The 16,385-nt window shown below is 43.1% G+C and overlaps 2 protein-coding genes and 1 non-coding gene across 3 annotated transcripts; 1 reads left to right on the forward strand and 2 right to left on the reverse strand.

Annotated features, from left to right (window-relative positions):
• Positions 1-2,920: 2,920 nt before the first annotated feature.
• On the reverse strand, positions 2,921-2,992 carry TRNAM-CAU (transfer RNA methionine (anticodon CAU)). The gene has a single exon. It is a non-coding gene; the product is annotated as a tRNA-Met (tRNA).
• Positions 2,993-3,170: 178 nt separating this feature from the next.
• ILF2 (interleukin enhancer binding factor 2) lies at positions 3,171-11,589 on the forward strand. Its single transcript, XM_037162467.2, has 14 exons — positions 3,171-3,271; positions 3,940-3,999; positions 4,207-4,249; positions 4,772-4,876; positions 5,797-5,874; positions 6,145-6,247; positions 7,749-7,814; positions 8,216-8,332; positions 8,812-8,890; positions 9,139-9,226; positions 10,365-10,426; positions 10,500-10,614; positions 10,836-10,926; positions 11,077-11,589. Exons 1-14 carry the CDS (start codon positions 3,267-3,269, stop codon positions 11,235-11,237), a joined length of 1,173 nt encoding a protein of 390 aa, XP_037018362.1. The 5' UTR covers positions 3,171-3,266; the 3' UTR covers positions 11,238-11,589.
• Positions 11,590-11,981: 392 nt separating this feature from the next.
• Positions 11,982-14,142, reverse strand: SNAPIN (SNAP associated protein). Its single transcript, XM_037162468.2, has 4 exons — positions 13,961-14,142; positions 13,646-13,692; positions 13,258-13,376; positions 11,982-12,709 (listed from the first exon to the last, which is right to left on the reverse strand). Exons 1-4 carry the CDS (start codon positions 14,101-14,103, stop codon positions 12,608-12,610), a joined length of 411 nt encoding a protein of 136 aa, XP_037018363.1. The 5' UTR covers positions 14,104-14,142; the 3' UTR covers positions 11,982-12,607.
• Between the last annotated feature and the right edge of the window lie 2,243 nt (positions 14,143-16,385).

The raw sequence follows: 16,385 nt of genomic DNA on the forward strand, positions 1-16,385 counted from the left end.
AAAAATGTTCAGAGCAGCTTTATTGTCTCCAAACTTGAAATAACCCAAAGGTGTTTACATGTGTCTCAGCCAGTTGGAGGTTCTGAATTCACCAAAAGGAGAAAGGACAAACTGTGGTATAATTATGCAATGGAATGCTACTCATAACAAAAAGGGAAAAATTGCTGATAAAAGCAAAAATGTGGAAGAATCTTGAAATGTGCCAAGCAAAATAAGTTAGGCAGAAAAAATACAAACAATGAGTCCACTTATGTGAAGTTCAAAAAGAGACAAAATTATTCTATGATAATAGAAATCAGAGTAGTGATTGCCTCTGGGGGCAGGGTAAAGGGGTATGAGTGAACTTTCTGAGGAGGTAAAAATGTTCTTTATTTTAATCTGGGTGTTCCTTATATAGGCATAATAATTACTCAAAAATAATTGAGCTGTGGGGTTAAGATCTGTGCATTTTGTCGTAATAAATCATATCAATAAAGTATTTAAAAGACTCACACAGACTTCCGCCAAGATGGAGGCGTAGGTGGAAACACTTTGCCTTCTTGCATAACCAAATCTAAAAATAACAAAGTTTTAGCAACAATAAACGTAGCCAAACCACAGAAAACTGAACGATACGGAGTCCTACAACAACGAACCACTCAGCTAGACAGGTAAGAGGGGTGGAGCCAGCAGTGGAGCGGGTCTGGCAAAAAAGATCCCCCGACCCAGGCAGCCAAGGGTGAATCCCAGGTGTGGGGTAGCCACAGGCAGACCCAGTGAAGGCGCAAGGAGGCTGGCTGACTGTGGTCACACATTTGCACTCAGATAAACCAGTGAAGGAGTGAGCATTGAGACAGACCTCGCAGGCCTCAGTGGCAGGAAGCAGAGAGGACTCCTATTGCTCCCTCTCTGACCCCGCCCCCACATACAGCGGCACAAACCAGTGACCTGGGTTGCCCCGCCCTGGTGGACAGCTAAGGCTCCTCTCCTCATACGTAACAGGCGTGAACAGATCAAAACATGGCTCAAGAAGAACTCAGAGCCCCAGAGACGATAAATTTAAGCGAACAAGAAATTGCCGACCTATCAGATGCACAGTTCAAAACACCGGTGATCAGGATGCTCACAGAACTGGTTGATTTTAGCCACAAATTAGAGGAACATATGAAGGCTAAACTAATTGAAATGAAGGGAAATGCACAGGAAACCAATAGGGATGGAAAGGAAACTGGGACCCAAATCAAGGGAGTGGACCAGAAGCAAGAAAAAAATGACCAAACAGAAAAGAATAAAGAAACAAGAATTTAAAAAAAACGAGGAGAGGCTTAGGAACCTCCAGGACATCTTTAAACATTCCAACATCCAAATTATAGGGGTACCAGAAGGGGAAGAGCAAGAGCAACAAGTGGAAAACTTATTTGAACAAATAATAAAGGAGAACTTCCCCATTCTGGCAAAGGCAATAGACTTCCAGGAAATCCAGAAAGCTCAGAGAGTCCCAAAGAACTTGGACCCAAGAAGGAACATACCAAGGCACATCATAATTACATTACCCAAGATTAAAATGAAGGAGAGAATTCTAGAAGCAGCAAGAGATAAGGGGGCAGTCACCTACAAAGGAGTCCCCATCAGACTGTCAGCAGATTTCTCAAAAGAGACCTTACAGGCAAGAAGGGGCTGGAAAGAAGTATTCCAAGTCATGAAATCCAAAGATCTATAGCCAAGATTGCTCTATCCAGCAAAGCTTTCATTTAGAATGGAAGGGCAGATAAAGTGCTTCTCAGATAAGATCCAATTCAAGGAGTTCATCACCACCAAGCCCTTATTATATGAAATGTTAAAGGGCCTTAGGTCAGAAAAAGAAGATAAAAAAGATGAACAGTGAAAGGACAGCAAACTCACAGTTATTAACAACCACACCTAAAACAAAAGCAAACTAAGAGGACAGCTAGATCAGGAGTGGAACCATACAAATGAAGATCACATGGAGGGTTAGCAACAGGGGAGTGGGAGAAGGAGAAGGGGGGAGAAGGTACAGAAAATAAGTACCATACGTGGTAGGTAGAAAATAGATAGGGGGGAGGGTAAGAATAATAGGGGAAATATAGAATCTAAAGAACTTGAGACACGTGGTCATAAACTAAAAGGGGGGATGGTGGGGGAGGGGGAGTACAGGGTGGAGGGGAATGAAGGGGGGAAATAGAACAACTGTAATGGCATAATCAATTAAAAAAAGACTCACACAACAACAATAGTATATAATTCCAGAGACAGTGATGGTGGTAAATGGAATTAAACTAACTATTCCTGCATTTTCCCCGGGAGGGTGAGAATATTACGTAAATTTAGATTTTGCTAAGTCAAGGATGCATGTTGTAATTTTTAGGGTAGTCGCTTTAAGAGAAAAAGAGTGTGTAACTGTCAACAAAGGCAGGAAGGGAATAATAAACTAATCAGTGCAAAAGAAGGCAAACAATGGAAGAAAGTATTACAGGAAGGACAAAGCAAATAGTAATCTGATTAATTTAAATGCAAATACAGTATACCCACTGAGTGCAGCTGGTGAAACCTCTCATAAAGGTGAAATCTGCCAGTGAGGAAAAAAGAGAAATGGGGGGGGGGGGGGGAATTGGGCAACGGGATGATGGGTAGGGTCCTTCCCGCCTCGCTGCTACCCTGGCTTTTTTTTTTTTTTTTTTTTAATTCAGTGTCTAGTTTCCCTTCTGGTCCCTCACCATCACTCCTTTTCTCCCGATTTAACCAATACAACTGCCTCCTTTTCTCAAAACCGCTTTTTCTGCGCGTTGCCCCGTTGCACTTGCCGATGGCCAAAACAGCTTCAAATGTCTGCGTTTTTGAGGGAGGAAGAAAGTAGAAAGATAGCGTTTATTCTTATTTAAAAAGTAGGAATTCTGTTCTGGGGGTAAAAAACAGGACATGATAGCAGAGGATGGTTTCGATCCATCGACCTCTGGGTTATGGGCCCAGCACGCTTCCGCTGCGCCACTCTGCTCCCGGCGGTAAAAGGTGGTTTTTCTGATTCCTAGAGCAAGTTTTCTACTTGGTCGCTGTCCTGACTTTTTATACAGTGCCGTCTAGTGTCTAGTGTCTAGTAAAGAAAATGATCATTTTCCGAGGTAAACCAATAGGCTTACGCGGAGGGGTAAGGCGGGAGCCAATCGCAACAGAGTTTGTTGGGATGCGCCTCCGAGCCGTCTCTCCGGGTGCGGGCTCCGCGGCGGAGAGGGGCGGTTAGTGTGGTTTCCATTGTTCGGGATTTGGGCGCCATGAGGTAAGGGCACTGGGTGCTCCGGGAAGACATAGGGCGTTTGGCCCGAAACTGGGAAGGTGGGCGGGAAGGAGTCAGAGGGTCCGAAAGGACCGCATGTGTGGGGGCTGCCCGGGAACCTGAGCGCTCCGGGTCCGGGCGAGTGGGGGGTGCGAGGCCTCCAAGGCAGGGAAGCCTGGGCCTGGGGTGGCGCTGGGGCTCAGGAGACCGGGCGGGGGCGGGGCGGGGGTCGGCACGTCTGTTTCTGAGCGGCTTTGGGGATGTCCTCAGGTCCCAGGTCCCCTCTTGCCCCCCCCCCCCCAAGTAGCCTGAGAAAGGCTTAAACGTGCCTCAGTCATCCTCGTCCAACTACGTTAATAAATCAGCAATTAGTCTCTGAAGTGTTAGGGTTGGCGTATCCTTGGATTATGGGTATTTCTTATAGGGGCTCAGTGTTTGAGCATCGTCATTGTTTGGTGTGGGCTGTGATTAAATTATCCAGCACGAGGAGGTAAAGGGGTGAGACTGGGCTTTTGGAACGAAGAGAAGTGTGAGTGGGAATGGGTATACTTGGCTTCCAAAGGGAAGGTCAGAGCGATGGAAGTAGGCAAACTTGAAATGATGTGGCCAGTATGATGGAGAGATTTCTTTAACGAGGTCAAAACAAGTTAGTCTGTTCATGCACTTAACAGGGGCGACAGAGGCCGAGGTCGTGGTGGGCGCTTTGGTTCCAGAGGAGGCCCAGGAGGAGGGTGAGTGCCAGCTTTTAGCATCTTTGCACTAGTTATTTCCATTTCAGTCATCTTAACTGGAGCCTGGAGTGGACTGCTGTTACCTGCTTTTATGAGAGCCCATTGTGCTTTAGAAACCACAAGCTCTCTTGCTAAATGAATTTGGCCGAATTGTGCTAAGTCACTTGATTATCTGTGGTTAATAATTGATTGTTTCTTGTGTTTTAGGTTCAGGCCCTTTGTGCCACATATCCCATTTGATTTCTATTTGGTGAGTACCACGGCCCCTGTTCACTCGTGGACATAGCAGTGGAGCCTGGCCACTTGTCACTTGCAGTTTCCGGGAGCCCAGCATCTCCCTGTTAAAACTGGTTGCAGTAGGAAAAGGAAATTGGTGTGTAGAGTTGGGGTTTTGAGTCAGCTGAGTTGCTTTACATACAAAACCAGAAATAAGCCACTGTTTACACTGTTGGGTAGGTAAGCTACTTTGAACATCTTAAGGAATAGAAACAAGTGTAAGGTTTTCAATATTTTGTAGCCACAAAAACCAATTTCTCCTGTATATAATTTAAAAAAAATATTTTTTATTCATTTATTTTTAGAGAGAGAGAAAAACATTGAATCAAGAGAAACATTGATCTGTTGCCTCTTGTATGCACCTGGACCAGGGACAGAACCTGAACCTGTGCATGTGCCCTCGCTTTGTGGAATGGTGCCCAGCCAACTGAGCTACACTGGTCAGGGCACCTATATATTACTTTTTATAAATAACAGTTGTTTGCTTCTGGTTTAGTGTGAAATGGCCTTCCCCCGGGTCAAGCCAGCACCTGATGAAACTTCCTTCAGTGAGGCCTTGCTGAAGAGAAATCAGGACCTTGCTCCTAATTCTGCTGAACAGGTATATCCTTTTGGCTTTCTTCCTGCAATTTCTCAAAGACAGCTAGAGAAGTGAATAATTACTGGTGAGGTTATTGTTGTCAGAGCCTAGCCTAAACTCCACAGTTTTATATTAGCCACCCCCCGCCCCCCTTGTGCACAGGGGATATGTTCCAGGACCCCCACTGGATGTTGACACTATGATAGTACCAAACCCTGTGTGTACTATCTTTTTTCCTATTCATGCACAACTCTGATCATGTTTAATTTATAAACCAGACCCAGTATGAGCTTAACAGCAATTTCTATAATTAATAAAGTAGAACAATGATAACAGTATACTGTAATAAAAGTTACAGTGCTTATATGATGAAATGAAGGGGGGTAAATGATGGAGGCAGGCACTGTGATGTAGGCTTAGGCTACTTACTGTGAGGGTTACTTGAACACAAGAACTGACACCTTAACAGTTGATCTGATAGCCAAGAAAGAAGGCTTTGGGCAGGTAGCACATACAGTGTGGATAGGCTGGACAGAGGGATGCTTCATGTCCTGAGGGGAGTGTACACAATGTAAAACTTAGGAATTGTTAATTTCTGGAATTTTCCATATAATATTCTTCAACTGTAGTTGACTGGATAACTGAAACCATGGAAAGCAAAACTATGGCTGGCGGGGGACTACTCTAATTGTTCTCCTATTTCTCATTGTGGGTGGAGGGAGAGTGCTAGATCACATGTATTTTTGCTTTTTTACTGGGGAATCTGTCTTTGAGATAAAAAAGTTGATTTGGTATGTTCAAGGCTAGATGGGTCAGTGTTTTCAAAGCACTGTATCACTATTGATTCAGTTTGTATGGGAGGGATTGGGGGAAATAATCAAACTGAGAAATTGCTTACAATTTTTCACCTTAGGTTATTTTTATTTCCTGCTGTTTTTCAGGCCTCTATCCTTTCTCTGGTGACAAAAATAAACAATGTGATTGACAATTTGATTGTGGCTCCAGGAACATTTGAAGTGGTGAGCTTTTGACGATTTAGTCCTAGAAAAGGGCAGCCTTAGTAGTATGGAAGTTTCATTGGCTCCTTTGTGGTACTGATTTTGGAGACAAGACTTGTATCGTTATCAGCTAGGCATGATGTATCAAGGCTTTTGTGTGGTTTGGGGATATGATTTGCCCTCTGCAACTTCCAAATCTGAATAACAAGCTATGTTGTAATCGAACTCTGAGAGGAACTAGGCAGCCTTTTCCCTTTTTTCCTCTTTTTTCTGAAATCCTTTTTCCAACAGCAAATTGAAGAAGTCCGACAGGTCGGATCATATAAAAAGGGAACCATGACGACAGGACACAATGTGGCTGACCTGGTGGTGATCCTAAAGATTCTGCCAACATGTGAGTGTATTTCTTTCTGGGCATGGGAACAGAACATAGCAGTTGGATTTGAGGCATAGGGGTCTTTAAAGCCCTAATTTCTTGTAAGAGGATGTTTGGAAGACAAATGGGAAAATATACTTATTTATAAGAGTTCTTAGTTTATTAATCCTCTCATGAAAAATCTGTACAATCACCACAGATTAAAGTCCCTGAAAAATCTTCACTCCTTCTGTTGTCCATTCTCCAGCTCACTTTTTGCCAGCACCAGTGTTGACCTTTGCAGTCTCCCTGACTTTCTTCATTCTGTTCTTACATTCCTTTCTTTGTTTTGTTGGGGGATCTTGACATATAGGCCGTGTCTTGCAAGTCTGTGTTTGGGTTCATTTTTGTTAGCATAATCCAAGGAATCATAAATCATGCCAAAGCCAGTTGTCCTGCCACCACCAAAATAGGATCTGAATACAAACAGATGACATCTGCTGTGGTCTTACACATCCTGGCTGGTTTCTCCAGATTTTCTGCTGTAGGCCCTGTTGTTGCCTTCTCAGGGTGAGGGATGTCAGTGATCATTTGTTTCCACTGAAGTAGTCTGTTGGTCTGGACTTAGTCACGGTAGTTCCTGTGCTGTTCGTGATGGTGGCCAATCTTCAAGTAGCCAGGGAGGAAAAACACAAAAAGTTTATTTTTTTTAAGTGTGGGGGTAATAAGGGACAAACTGTGGAGTATGTGTCTGAAAAAAGGTATGGCAGTCTGCCTGGGTAGCTCACTTGGTTAGGGCATTGTCCTTGAGATGCCAGATTTGCAGGTTCCATCTCTGGTTGGGCACAGACAAAAATCAACCAATGAGCCTGGGCTGGTGTGGCTCAGTGGATTGAGCACTGGCCTGGGAATGGAAAGGACACTGGTTCGATTCCCAGTCAGGGTACATGCCTGGGTTGCTGGACATACAGGAAGCATTTGATTAATGTGTCTCTCACACATCGATGTTTCCCTCTCTTCCTCCCTTCCCCCTCTCTAAAAGTAAATCAATAAAATTTAAAAAACAACAACATAAGAATCAACCAATGAATGCATAAATAAGTGGAATAGCAAATGTTTCTCTTCTTTTCTCCTTTATCCTTTTTCTCTCTAAAAATCAATAAATAATAAAAAAAATGTATGGTCAGTTACTATAGGGCAGTGTTATTAAAACGTGAGTGATTTTGCCCCACAGGGGACATTTGGCAGATATGTCTGGAGATATGTTTGGGCTACTGGCATCGAGTGGGATGCAGGATGGACCCTACCCGTCAACTTCCAAAGAATTATCCAGCCTAAAATAGCATTCCTATAGGATGTGGGACTAGGAGAAAGTATCCTGTGTCCAGAGTCTTCCAATTTCTCTGCCCAGTCATTAGCTTCCCCATTGTAAAATTGTTTTCTTTCTATTGCTTACTCTTACTCCAGCCTTGAACTTGGGGTGGAAATTAGAGTGCTTAGTAGATAATTATGTTTATTATCTCCTTTTCTCTCATTCTAGTGGAGGCTGTTGCTGCTCTAGGGAACAAAGTCGTGGAAAGCCTAAGAGCACAGGATCCTTCTGAAGGTTTGAGTTTGTTGCTGAGCATGTATTTAGTGGTCAGAGGAGGCATGTCTGTAATTCTAAGTACATAGCTAACAAAGACTGGTCAGGCTAGAAGGAAGAGTGAATGAAGAGTTTTATGTTGGGGAAGTTTTGGCAGAGATCCCATTGTTAAAAATCCTGATGATCTCCCTTACTTTTTAAAACTCTGTGTTGTAAATTCTCATTTTGAACTTCTGCTGCTTTTGAAAACCTATTTATTCCCTCATCCTGGATTTTTCTTTGATCATCCAATGGATTATGTGAGAGTTGGAGCTTTTAATTTCCTTTTTTTAAGAAATTATTTTATATTTTCCATTACCACTCTCCCCCTTCCCTCTTCTACCTCCATCTTCCCCACCCCCTGCCCACTTTTTCTCTTACAGTTTTGACCATGCTGACCAATGAAACTGGTTTTGAGATCAGTTCTTCTGATGCTACAGTGAAGATTCTCATTACAACAGTGCCACCCAATCTCCGAAAACTGGATCCAGAACTCCATTGTTAGTACTTTTATTCCGTTGCTGGGAAATTTGGGGGAAGTTCAAAACATAGTATAAAGTTGCCGTTAAGTTTACTTAGCTTGTTGCCATTCCACATGAAACCATGTAGAACCTAGGTTTAACTCTCAAAATTTGCTACCTCCATCTGTATTGTGAAGATGGAGGTAGCAAACTGTATAGGTTTGCTAGTGAAACTGTCAAAGACAGGATGGCCAGAAAAGCAGTTTGAGGACTTAAGAAAAAGAACCAAGGAAATATTTATGGAGGTGGGTTAGGCTTTCAGAGAAGATTGTGGACCTCATATGCCTCTAGATTTGGTCTAGGGGACGAGTAGTAAGTTTCAGACAAATGATTTGCTGATCTGATGAACATGGAGTGGTATAAGGAATTATATTATCCAAGTTACTGAACTATGGCAATGGGATTGAATTGCTTGCTTAATAATAGAAATGTTTCTCCTTGGCCTGTTATGCTCCTAGTGGATATCAAGGTGTTGCAGAGTGCCTTAGCAGCCATCCGACATGCCCGCTGGTTTGAGGAAAATGCTTCTCAGTCCACGTGAGTCCCTCCCTCAGTGTTAAGATCACCTAACCCTTCCAAGTACAGTGAATAGCAGGCTACCCCTACACTTCATCTGATGTTTCTGGCTCCCGGTTTTCGGAGCCAGATTTCAGAGTCTGGATTTTGAATTTTACCTTAAGTAAGCAAATTTAAATTGAGACAAATAAGAGAATGCATAGTTCCAGAAATAGCTTCAGCTGTATACCTCATACTACTTTTAATTCCTGGGTTCCTCTTACCTTCAGAGTTAAAGTTCTCATCAGACTTCTGAAGGACTTGAGGATTCGTTTTCCTGGCTTTGAGCCCCTCACACCTTGGATCCTTGACCTCCTCGTAAGTAAAGGGCAGTTGGGGTTTCTTCCTGGTCATTCCTATTTAACAGGAGTTACTCTGACGTCTATCAGAATCTGAAATTTGGTGAAGCTTAAAAGAAACCTCATTAGTGGACAACTAATCCAATAAACATTCAGTGCTTCCCTGGCTCAGTTACGTGAGTCAGTTGGTGTGACTCGGATGGAGTTTTGTCCCATGCACTGAAGGGTTTGAGTTTGATTCCTCGTTGGGGCACATGCCTAGGTTGCAGGTTTGGACCCTGGTTTGGTCACATATGAGAGGCATTTGATTAATGTTTCTCTGCCTCTCATCAAATACGTACTTTAAAAAAAATTCAGTGCTACAACCAAGATTGCTCTGTCCAGCAAAACTTTCATTTAGAATGGAAGGACAGATAAAGTGCTTCTCAGATAAGATCAAATTCAAGGAGTTCATCATCACCAAGCCCTTATTATATGAAATGTTAAAGGGCTTATCTAAGAAAAAGAAGTTAAAAAAAACACGAACAGTGAAAGGACAACAAACTCACAGTTATTAACAACCACACCTAAAACGAAAGCAAACTAAAAGCACAGCTAGATCAGTAGTGGAAACATAGAAATGAAGATCTCAAGGAGGGTTAGCAATAGGGGAGTGGGAGGAGGAGAAGGGGGGAGAAGGTACAGAAAATAAGTAGCATAGACAGTAGATAGAAAATAGATGGGGGGGGGGCAAGAATAGCATGGGACATATAGAATCTAAAGAACTTGAGACACATGGTCATAAACTAAAGGGGGGGTAATGGTGGGGACGGGGGGGTAGGGTGGAGGGGAATGAAGGTAATAGAACAACTGTAACAGCATAATAAAAAAATAAATTTAAAAAAATTCAGTGCTTGTTATTACTTCACAGGGATTTTTAGTGCCTTAAATAAATAGTTGTTACTGCCCCTTTGTCTTTTTCATTATGCTGTCATTTCATTAACATGATAATGGAGAGAACATATCAGATGAGCAGTCACTTCAGAATCATTTCTGAACATGAAAATTTTGGCTAGGCCTTAATAACCAGTTTTCCTCATAACAGTTTATGGTTTTAGTTTGTTTGAAGATAGATTGCTATTTCTTATGGCACACTTACCAGGTTTATTGTTTTCCAGGGGCACTATGCGGTGATGAACAACCCCACCAGACAACCTTTGGCCCTAAACGTGGCATACAGGTAGAGCATGCTTCTCTGGGTTTGGGTCTGGATGTAAACTGTCTCGATGTTTTAACACCTCCCTGTGTTCCAGGCGTTGCTTGCAGATTCTGGCTGCAGGACTGTTCCTGCCAGGGTCAATGGGTATTACAGACCCCTGTGAGAGTGGCAACTTCAGAGTACACACAGTCATGACTCTGGAACAGCAGGTATTAGGACAGCTCTGAAATGGTCTGTTTTGTCCCATTCTTGAATATCCTTGGGTCAGAAGGCAAAGGAAATGTGGTCTTTAGGGGTCAAGGATTTGGGGGTTCTCACATACTTTGGTCTTGAAATTAAAAAGTTGCCATTATCTCTATTTTCATGAGAATGTTAGTAACATAAAGGTACTTTGATTCTCCTTATTTGCCCTCACTTTGTTCTCTTTCAGGACATGGTCTGCTACACAGCACAGACTCTGGTCCGAATCCTCTCACATGGTGGCTTTAGGAAGATCCTTGGCCAGGAGGGTGATGCCAGCTGTGAGTGACCAGTGGGCCAGGGGTTCTTTGGAGTATTGTGTGTTCTACAAAGCAGCTCTAAACTACTCAGACATCTTAACATTTCCACTGTGTAGATCATGGCTTCTGTGTTGGGCTACTTGTCTGAAATCACGTTTTTTACCCCTCTAGATCTTGCTTCTGAAATATCTACCTGGGATGGAGTGATAGTGACACCTTCAGAAAAGGCTTATGAGAAGCCACCAGAGAAGAAGGAAGGAGAGGAAGAGGAGGAGAATACAGAAGAACCGCCTCAGGGAGAGGAGGAGGAAAGCATGGAGACTCAGGAGTGACTGTTCCTTATCTTCACCCTTTGTTACCCAGAGGGAAGACTGGAGCTTAATTAAGCTGGCTGCTACTGGGCTTTTACACGGTGGCATTTCTGAGGGATGGGGAGACAGGAAGGGAAATAAAAATAAGCTCTATGGAAGGAAATGTCATCCCACTTAGTTCTTTTACTGACTTAGTCATAAGTCTCCCATCTATAATGAAGCAGGATAACAACTTTTCTTTATAGTAAGTACTGTACAATCCCCAGCTCCTGGAAATCTCTTTCAACCAGTACTTTGTTGAAATGTCAACTGTTCATGCTTCAAATTGTTTTTTCTTTTTCTAAGAAAAATGATTAAAGTACTTCCTAGTAGGGCTCTTGGTATTGTTTTTCTGTGGTATCTGGCCACTTTTTTTGCTTCCTTTTTCTTTCTATACTCTTAATTGAAAATGGTACTCATCCCCTGGCTGGTGTGGCTCCATGGATTGAGTGCTGGCCTGGGAACCAAAAGGTTGCTGGTTCGATTCCCAGTCAGGGCACATGCCTGAGTTGTGGACCACGTCTTCAGTTTGGGGGCGTGTGAGAGCCAACCAATCCATGTATCACACTGATGTTTCTCTCACTCTTCCGGTCTCTAAAAAGAGTAAATAAATAGAATCTGAAAAAAAGAAAACACTAAAGTATTTTCATTGTGAACACTAGATCACAATTTGAATTGAAGTACAAGGACTCTTGGAACTTTTCCACGTACCAGAGTAAACCAGAATATTGTTTGAGCATTTATTAAATGGTTTTAACACTGCTACTGCATTCAAGCTAGTGAAATCCACAAGAGGGTAGATAGGTCATTCACATTGACTGCCCTCCAAATCTTCGGTATAAATAGAAAAAAGAGTCATAGGCAAAGGATATGCTGCTCAAGCGCCAACAACCAGTCATATAATGGGAAGCCCCTCCCTGGTTAACTGGCTTGAGGATAAAGGTGGGTCTTATGTACCTTTAAAAAAAAATCAAATGTAGCCCGGTCTGTGTGGCTTGGAGTGGAGACCAACAGATCATGGACTGGACTTCCCAGTCAGGTCACATATCCAAGTTGGGAGTTTGATCCCCAGTTGGGGCACGTTTCTCTCTAAAAGTGATGAAAACAATGTCTTCTGGTGAGGATAAAAAAGAAAAATCAAATGAAGAGGTCTTAGCTCATTCTTGGAAGGAAGCAAAAGCTGTAATAAATCCTTTGGGATCCTGAGTCCTGTATGTACATAGGCTTTGGACTCCAAGTGCTTCAAACACAAATGACAGCACTGTCCTGATGTCCCAGGATATCCTGGAGGAAATGAGGCAGCTGGAAAACAGTACTTGTGCTATCCTGAGGCCATGGGACCATCTGGCCTGTTACTTGCTTGGGGAGCCAGGGGGATAAACTCCTGAATCCAGCATTGCCCTCCTTCGGGCTGTTTCCTTGGCAACACTGTGGTTTAGCCTCCTCAGCCGTTCCTACAAGACAAGATTTGCAGTCTTAGTAACTCCTCTGTGAAAGGCTTTAGAGCTCACTGTCATCCGGGCACTGGAAACTATCAGATTTGCTCCATGTCAATGTAGTCTTCTAAGGTATGCAAGAATGTAAATGACAGCAACTGGATATTGAGAACAAGCAGTTCTATCATGACAGACACTAGTTTAGTTGACAATTCTCCTTCTCTAATTGAAAAATTACGGGGTTTTTTTGGCCCTAGCTGGTGTGGTTCAGTGGATTGAGTGCTGGCATTCAAATCAAAGGGTCACAGGTTTGATTCCCAGTCAGGGCACATGCCTGGGATGCAGGCCAGGTTCCCAGCAGGGGGCATGAGAGGCAACCACACATTGATGTTTTTATTCCCCTTTCTCCCTTCCCCCATCTCTAAAAATAAATACATTTAAAAAAAATGAAATATCACGTCTTTCTTTGTGTTGGAGACTTTGCGGCATCCCTTGAAAATTGGAGCCATATCCTAAAAACTTAGAAAGCAGAGCAAAGATTCACTATTGTTAGGAAATACTTTTACCTGGGCATTCTGTAGAATGTTGTTGACCAAGACAACTCGTCGCCGGGCATTAAGTAGCTTCTTCACATAGGGGTCGAGATCCAGAGCCACTTTCTGATCCTCATTGATACGGCACAGTTCTGTGTGTAGAAGTAATGTGTCCTAGTTGTACATTAGTACAACACCTACTGGCTCATTTCTTGTTCTTAGGCAAAGCAAGCTGGTAAATGGGATGGAAAACACTCGTGCACCACCCACATGGGCCACAGTCACTAGAAACTTAAGGGATTCTGTTGGCAGGCTTGCTGTGCTGCAAGGAAGTGACAGTAAACCCGGCCCAAAGGACGGCAAAACATTTGGTTCTGAAAGTGCGCTGGAGAATTCCGGATACACAGGGATGCTTACTCACCAGTAGCTAGGTTGTCAATTTGTTCCCGCAGCTCTACCTGGCTCTCTCTGCAAAGGAGTACAAGGCCTACAGGATCAATCAATGGAACTCAAGAAACCTGTTCCCCTACGTGTTTCCCAACTGCAGAGAGAAGGTTGCCTCACACCCTACTACTTCCCACCCCGCCGAGGCCTTTCCGCCCTCCTTCAGCTTCCCAAATTTATTCTTATTCTCTTCAGAACCTTCGAAGAAACTCGTCTTTTCTCCGCCCTTTCTTGGCCACGCCCCTACAAAGCCAAATCGAGAGGCCCCGCCCCAACATCCCGTCCCCGGCACCTGACGGCGTGAACGTGAGAGTCGAGCTGCTGCACTGCAGGTCGCAGGAACTCCAGGAGTCCCTCGGCGAAAAGGTCGCGGCCTGCGGGCCCGGCCACCGGGGTCCCCGCTCTGGACACAGCAGCGGAACCAGCCCCCGCCATTTCGAATTGCCCTAACGCCGGAATCTGCCGCGAGGGCCGCCGGGAACTGAAGCCCAATTGAAATGGCCGCGAGGGGGCGCCCGGGAAATGCCTGGTCCCATTCAGCCTCCGGATTTCTGGGAAATGGAGTCTGGAGCCCGCAGGGTGGGGAGAAGGGCCAGGCCTTAATGCTCTCGGTAGTTGTAGTTCTTCATAAACTTTGAAGGGGCGGATATTTTTTTGAATCTCCAGACTTAAGGAGCTAGGGGAAGGAATGATTTTGGGAAGGGTGGGTACTTTTTATTTTCTCTGAAGGTGAAAAATAAATTCTATCCCTAATTGTCCATAGCCTCGCTATGCTAACTTTATGAGAAAATCAGAATACATTCAGAGTACAGTTTTGTTTCTAAATTTATGAGTATATTTTAATGGCACTAAAATATGTACAAAACCGTTTATGAATATTATTCACCCTTGAAAAGGAATAAAATTCTACTACCTCCTACCATATAGATCAACCTTGCAGTCATTATGCTAGGTGAAATAAGCCAGACACAAAAGGACAAATATTTTATGATTCCATTTATATGCAGTATAAATTTAACTGCATATAGCAGTCAAATTCATGGAGTTAAAATGTTTTATCTCTGAATCAAAACAGTGTTGCCAAGGACTGTGGAGAAGGGAGAATGGGGGGTTACTGTTTAATGGGTACAGTTGCAGTGTGGTGGGTGGGTAGTAGTAGTGACCGTGTCACAATAATGTAGTTTAATGCCATTGAACTGTATACTTAAAAATGATTGAAGTAGTAAATTTTATGTTATGCATGTTTTGTTACAGTAAAAAAAAAAAAAAGTAGCCCCGGGAGGGTGGCTCAGGTAGTTGGAGCGTCATCCTGTGTGACCCACGCACCAAAGCGTAGTGGCTTTGCATACTTGGGTTGCTGAATTGATCCCCAGTCTGCAGGGGAGGGGTGAAGGAGACAGACGGTTAACTGATGTTTCTTTCTCAATCCATGTTTCTCTCGCATTTTCTTTAAGATCAGTAAACACTTCCTCGGGTGAGGATTAAAAATATGTAAATAAATTAAAATTAAAAATAAAACTTGCATGTGTTTCCATATTTTCATCGTTCTTCCTTCCAAAAGTTTCCTAAGTTTTGTTTCATTTTTATGGCTTTTCCGAAAGTTTACATCTTGTACATCTCTTACAATCTTGTTGACTTTTCAGCAAGAGGCACAGCCCTCTGTCCCAGTGGCTCACAATTCTGTGGGCCATAGGATGAGATGTGCCTGTAAAGATGAATGGAATTCAGCCATTCATCTCTACAGGCACAACTCAAGGCCGAACTCAAGGGGTTCAGCCTTGAGTTCATTCTCAGGAGTAAAGGAGATGTTTAAATCACTGTGAGAGAGTGCTGGTCAGCAGCTGTAAACCTGAGATTGTAACTGTGGTCATTTTAAAGCTTTGTACATTTTTTGTTTGTCTCCCATTTCTCTGTATTTTTCTCTTTAGTGATTAGAGGTAAAAATTTCATGAGAGACTGGGGACTTATTTTGGGAGTAAGTAGTAAATAAGTGAGTATCTAGGGCAATTGCAGCCTACTTCACAGTCAGGCCTTCAGACAGGGAAGCCTAGGAGGTGGGAAAAAATGGTGACATTGTTGAAAAGGAAAGAGAAGAGGACCAAGTCCTTCAGGCCTGAGAGAGAACAAAGACTGGCCTGGACTGGGAAAGAAAGTTGATGGCCTAGTATCTAGACACAAAGCCCCTGCATTATGCTGCAGTTCTTTCTTTCAGGTACCTCTTTAAAGTAGTGTTGCCAAATTTAGAAAACAACAAACAAAAACCTTGGGACAGTAGGTAAATTTGAATTTTAGATAAACAACAAATAATTTTTAGTGTAAGTTATCCTACTTCAAAGGCTGGTTCTCTGAGGAATATTTGGGTTTTTTTTTACGCTTTCCTTTCCACTCCTGTTCTTATTACCTTGAGTTAGCTGTTATCTCTCAGGAAGGCATTGCAACACCCTCCTGCCTGAACTTGACTCTAGTCTTTCTACTCTCCCAGTCACTACATTCTAAAATACCAGTCAGATGACATAATAAACTTGCTCTGAGAAAGTAAGTGCTGAAAGGGACTTTTAGAATCCTTGTTTCCTAGGTTTCTTGGACACCTCTGTGAGGAAGACTGAACAAGGGTCTTACAGAAACCCTGAAGTCTGATAACAGGTTGAAGGCCAGTGTTGGTTCAATTATTCATTCTTTAAACACTTATCAAATTCCAAGCATCACGACACAAGGTA

The sequence above is a fragment of the Artibeus jamaicensis genome, unplaced genomic scaffold (assembly GCF_021234435.1).
Source record: "Artibeus jamaicensis isolate MK-2021 breed Jamaican fruit bat unplaced genomic scaffold, CSHL_Jam_final contig_447, whole genome shotgun sequence".
NCBI classification, from domain to species: domain Eukaryota; kingdom Metazoa; phylum Chordata; class Mammalia; order Chiroptera; family Phyllostomidae; genus Artibeus; species Artibeus jamaicensis.

Excerpts from the sequence above, each read along its gene's own strand:
- ILF2 (XM_037162467.2), top strand. Across the intron at positions 6,248-7,748 it reads CCTAAAGATTCTGCCAACAT|TGGAGGCTGTTGCTGCTCTA; the intron begins GTGAGTGTATTT and ends CTCTCATTCTAG. Across the intron at positions 10,615-10,835 it reads TCATGACTCTGGAACAGCAG|GACATGGTCTGCTACACAGC; the intron begins GTATTAGGACAG and ends GTTCTCTTTCAG.
- SNAPIN (XM_037162468.2), bottom strand. The coding sequence starts at position 14,103 with ATGGCGGGGGCTGGTTCCGCTGCTGTGTCCAGAGCGGGGACCCCGGTG. Across the intron at positions 13,377-13,645 it reads AATTGACAACCTAGCTACTG|AACTGTGCCGTATCAATGAG; the intron begins GTGAGTAAGCAT and ends TTCTACACACAG. Across the intron at positions 12,710-13,257 it reads ACATTCTACAGAATGCCCAG|GAACGGCTGAGGAGGCTAAA; the intron begins GTAAAAGTATTT and ends CTTGTCTTGTAG.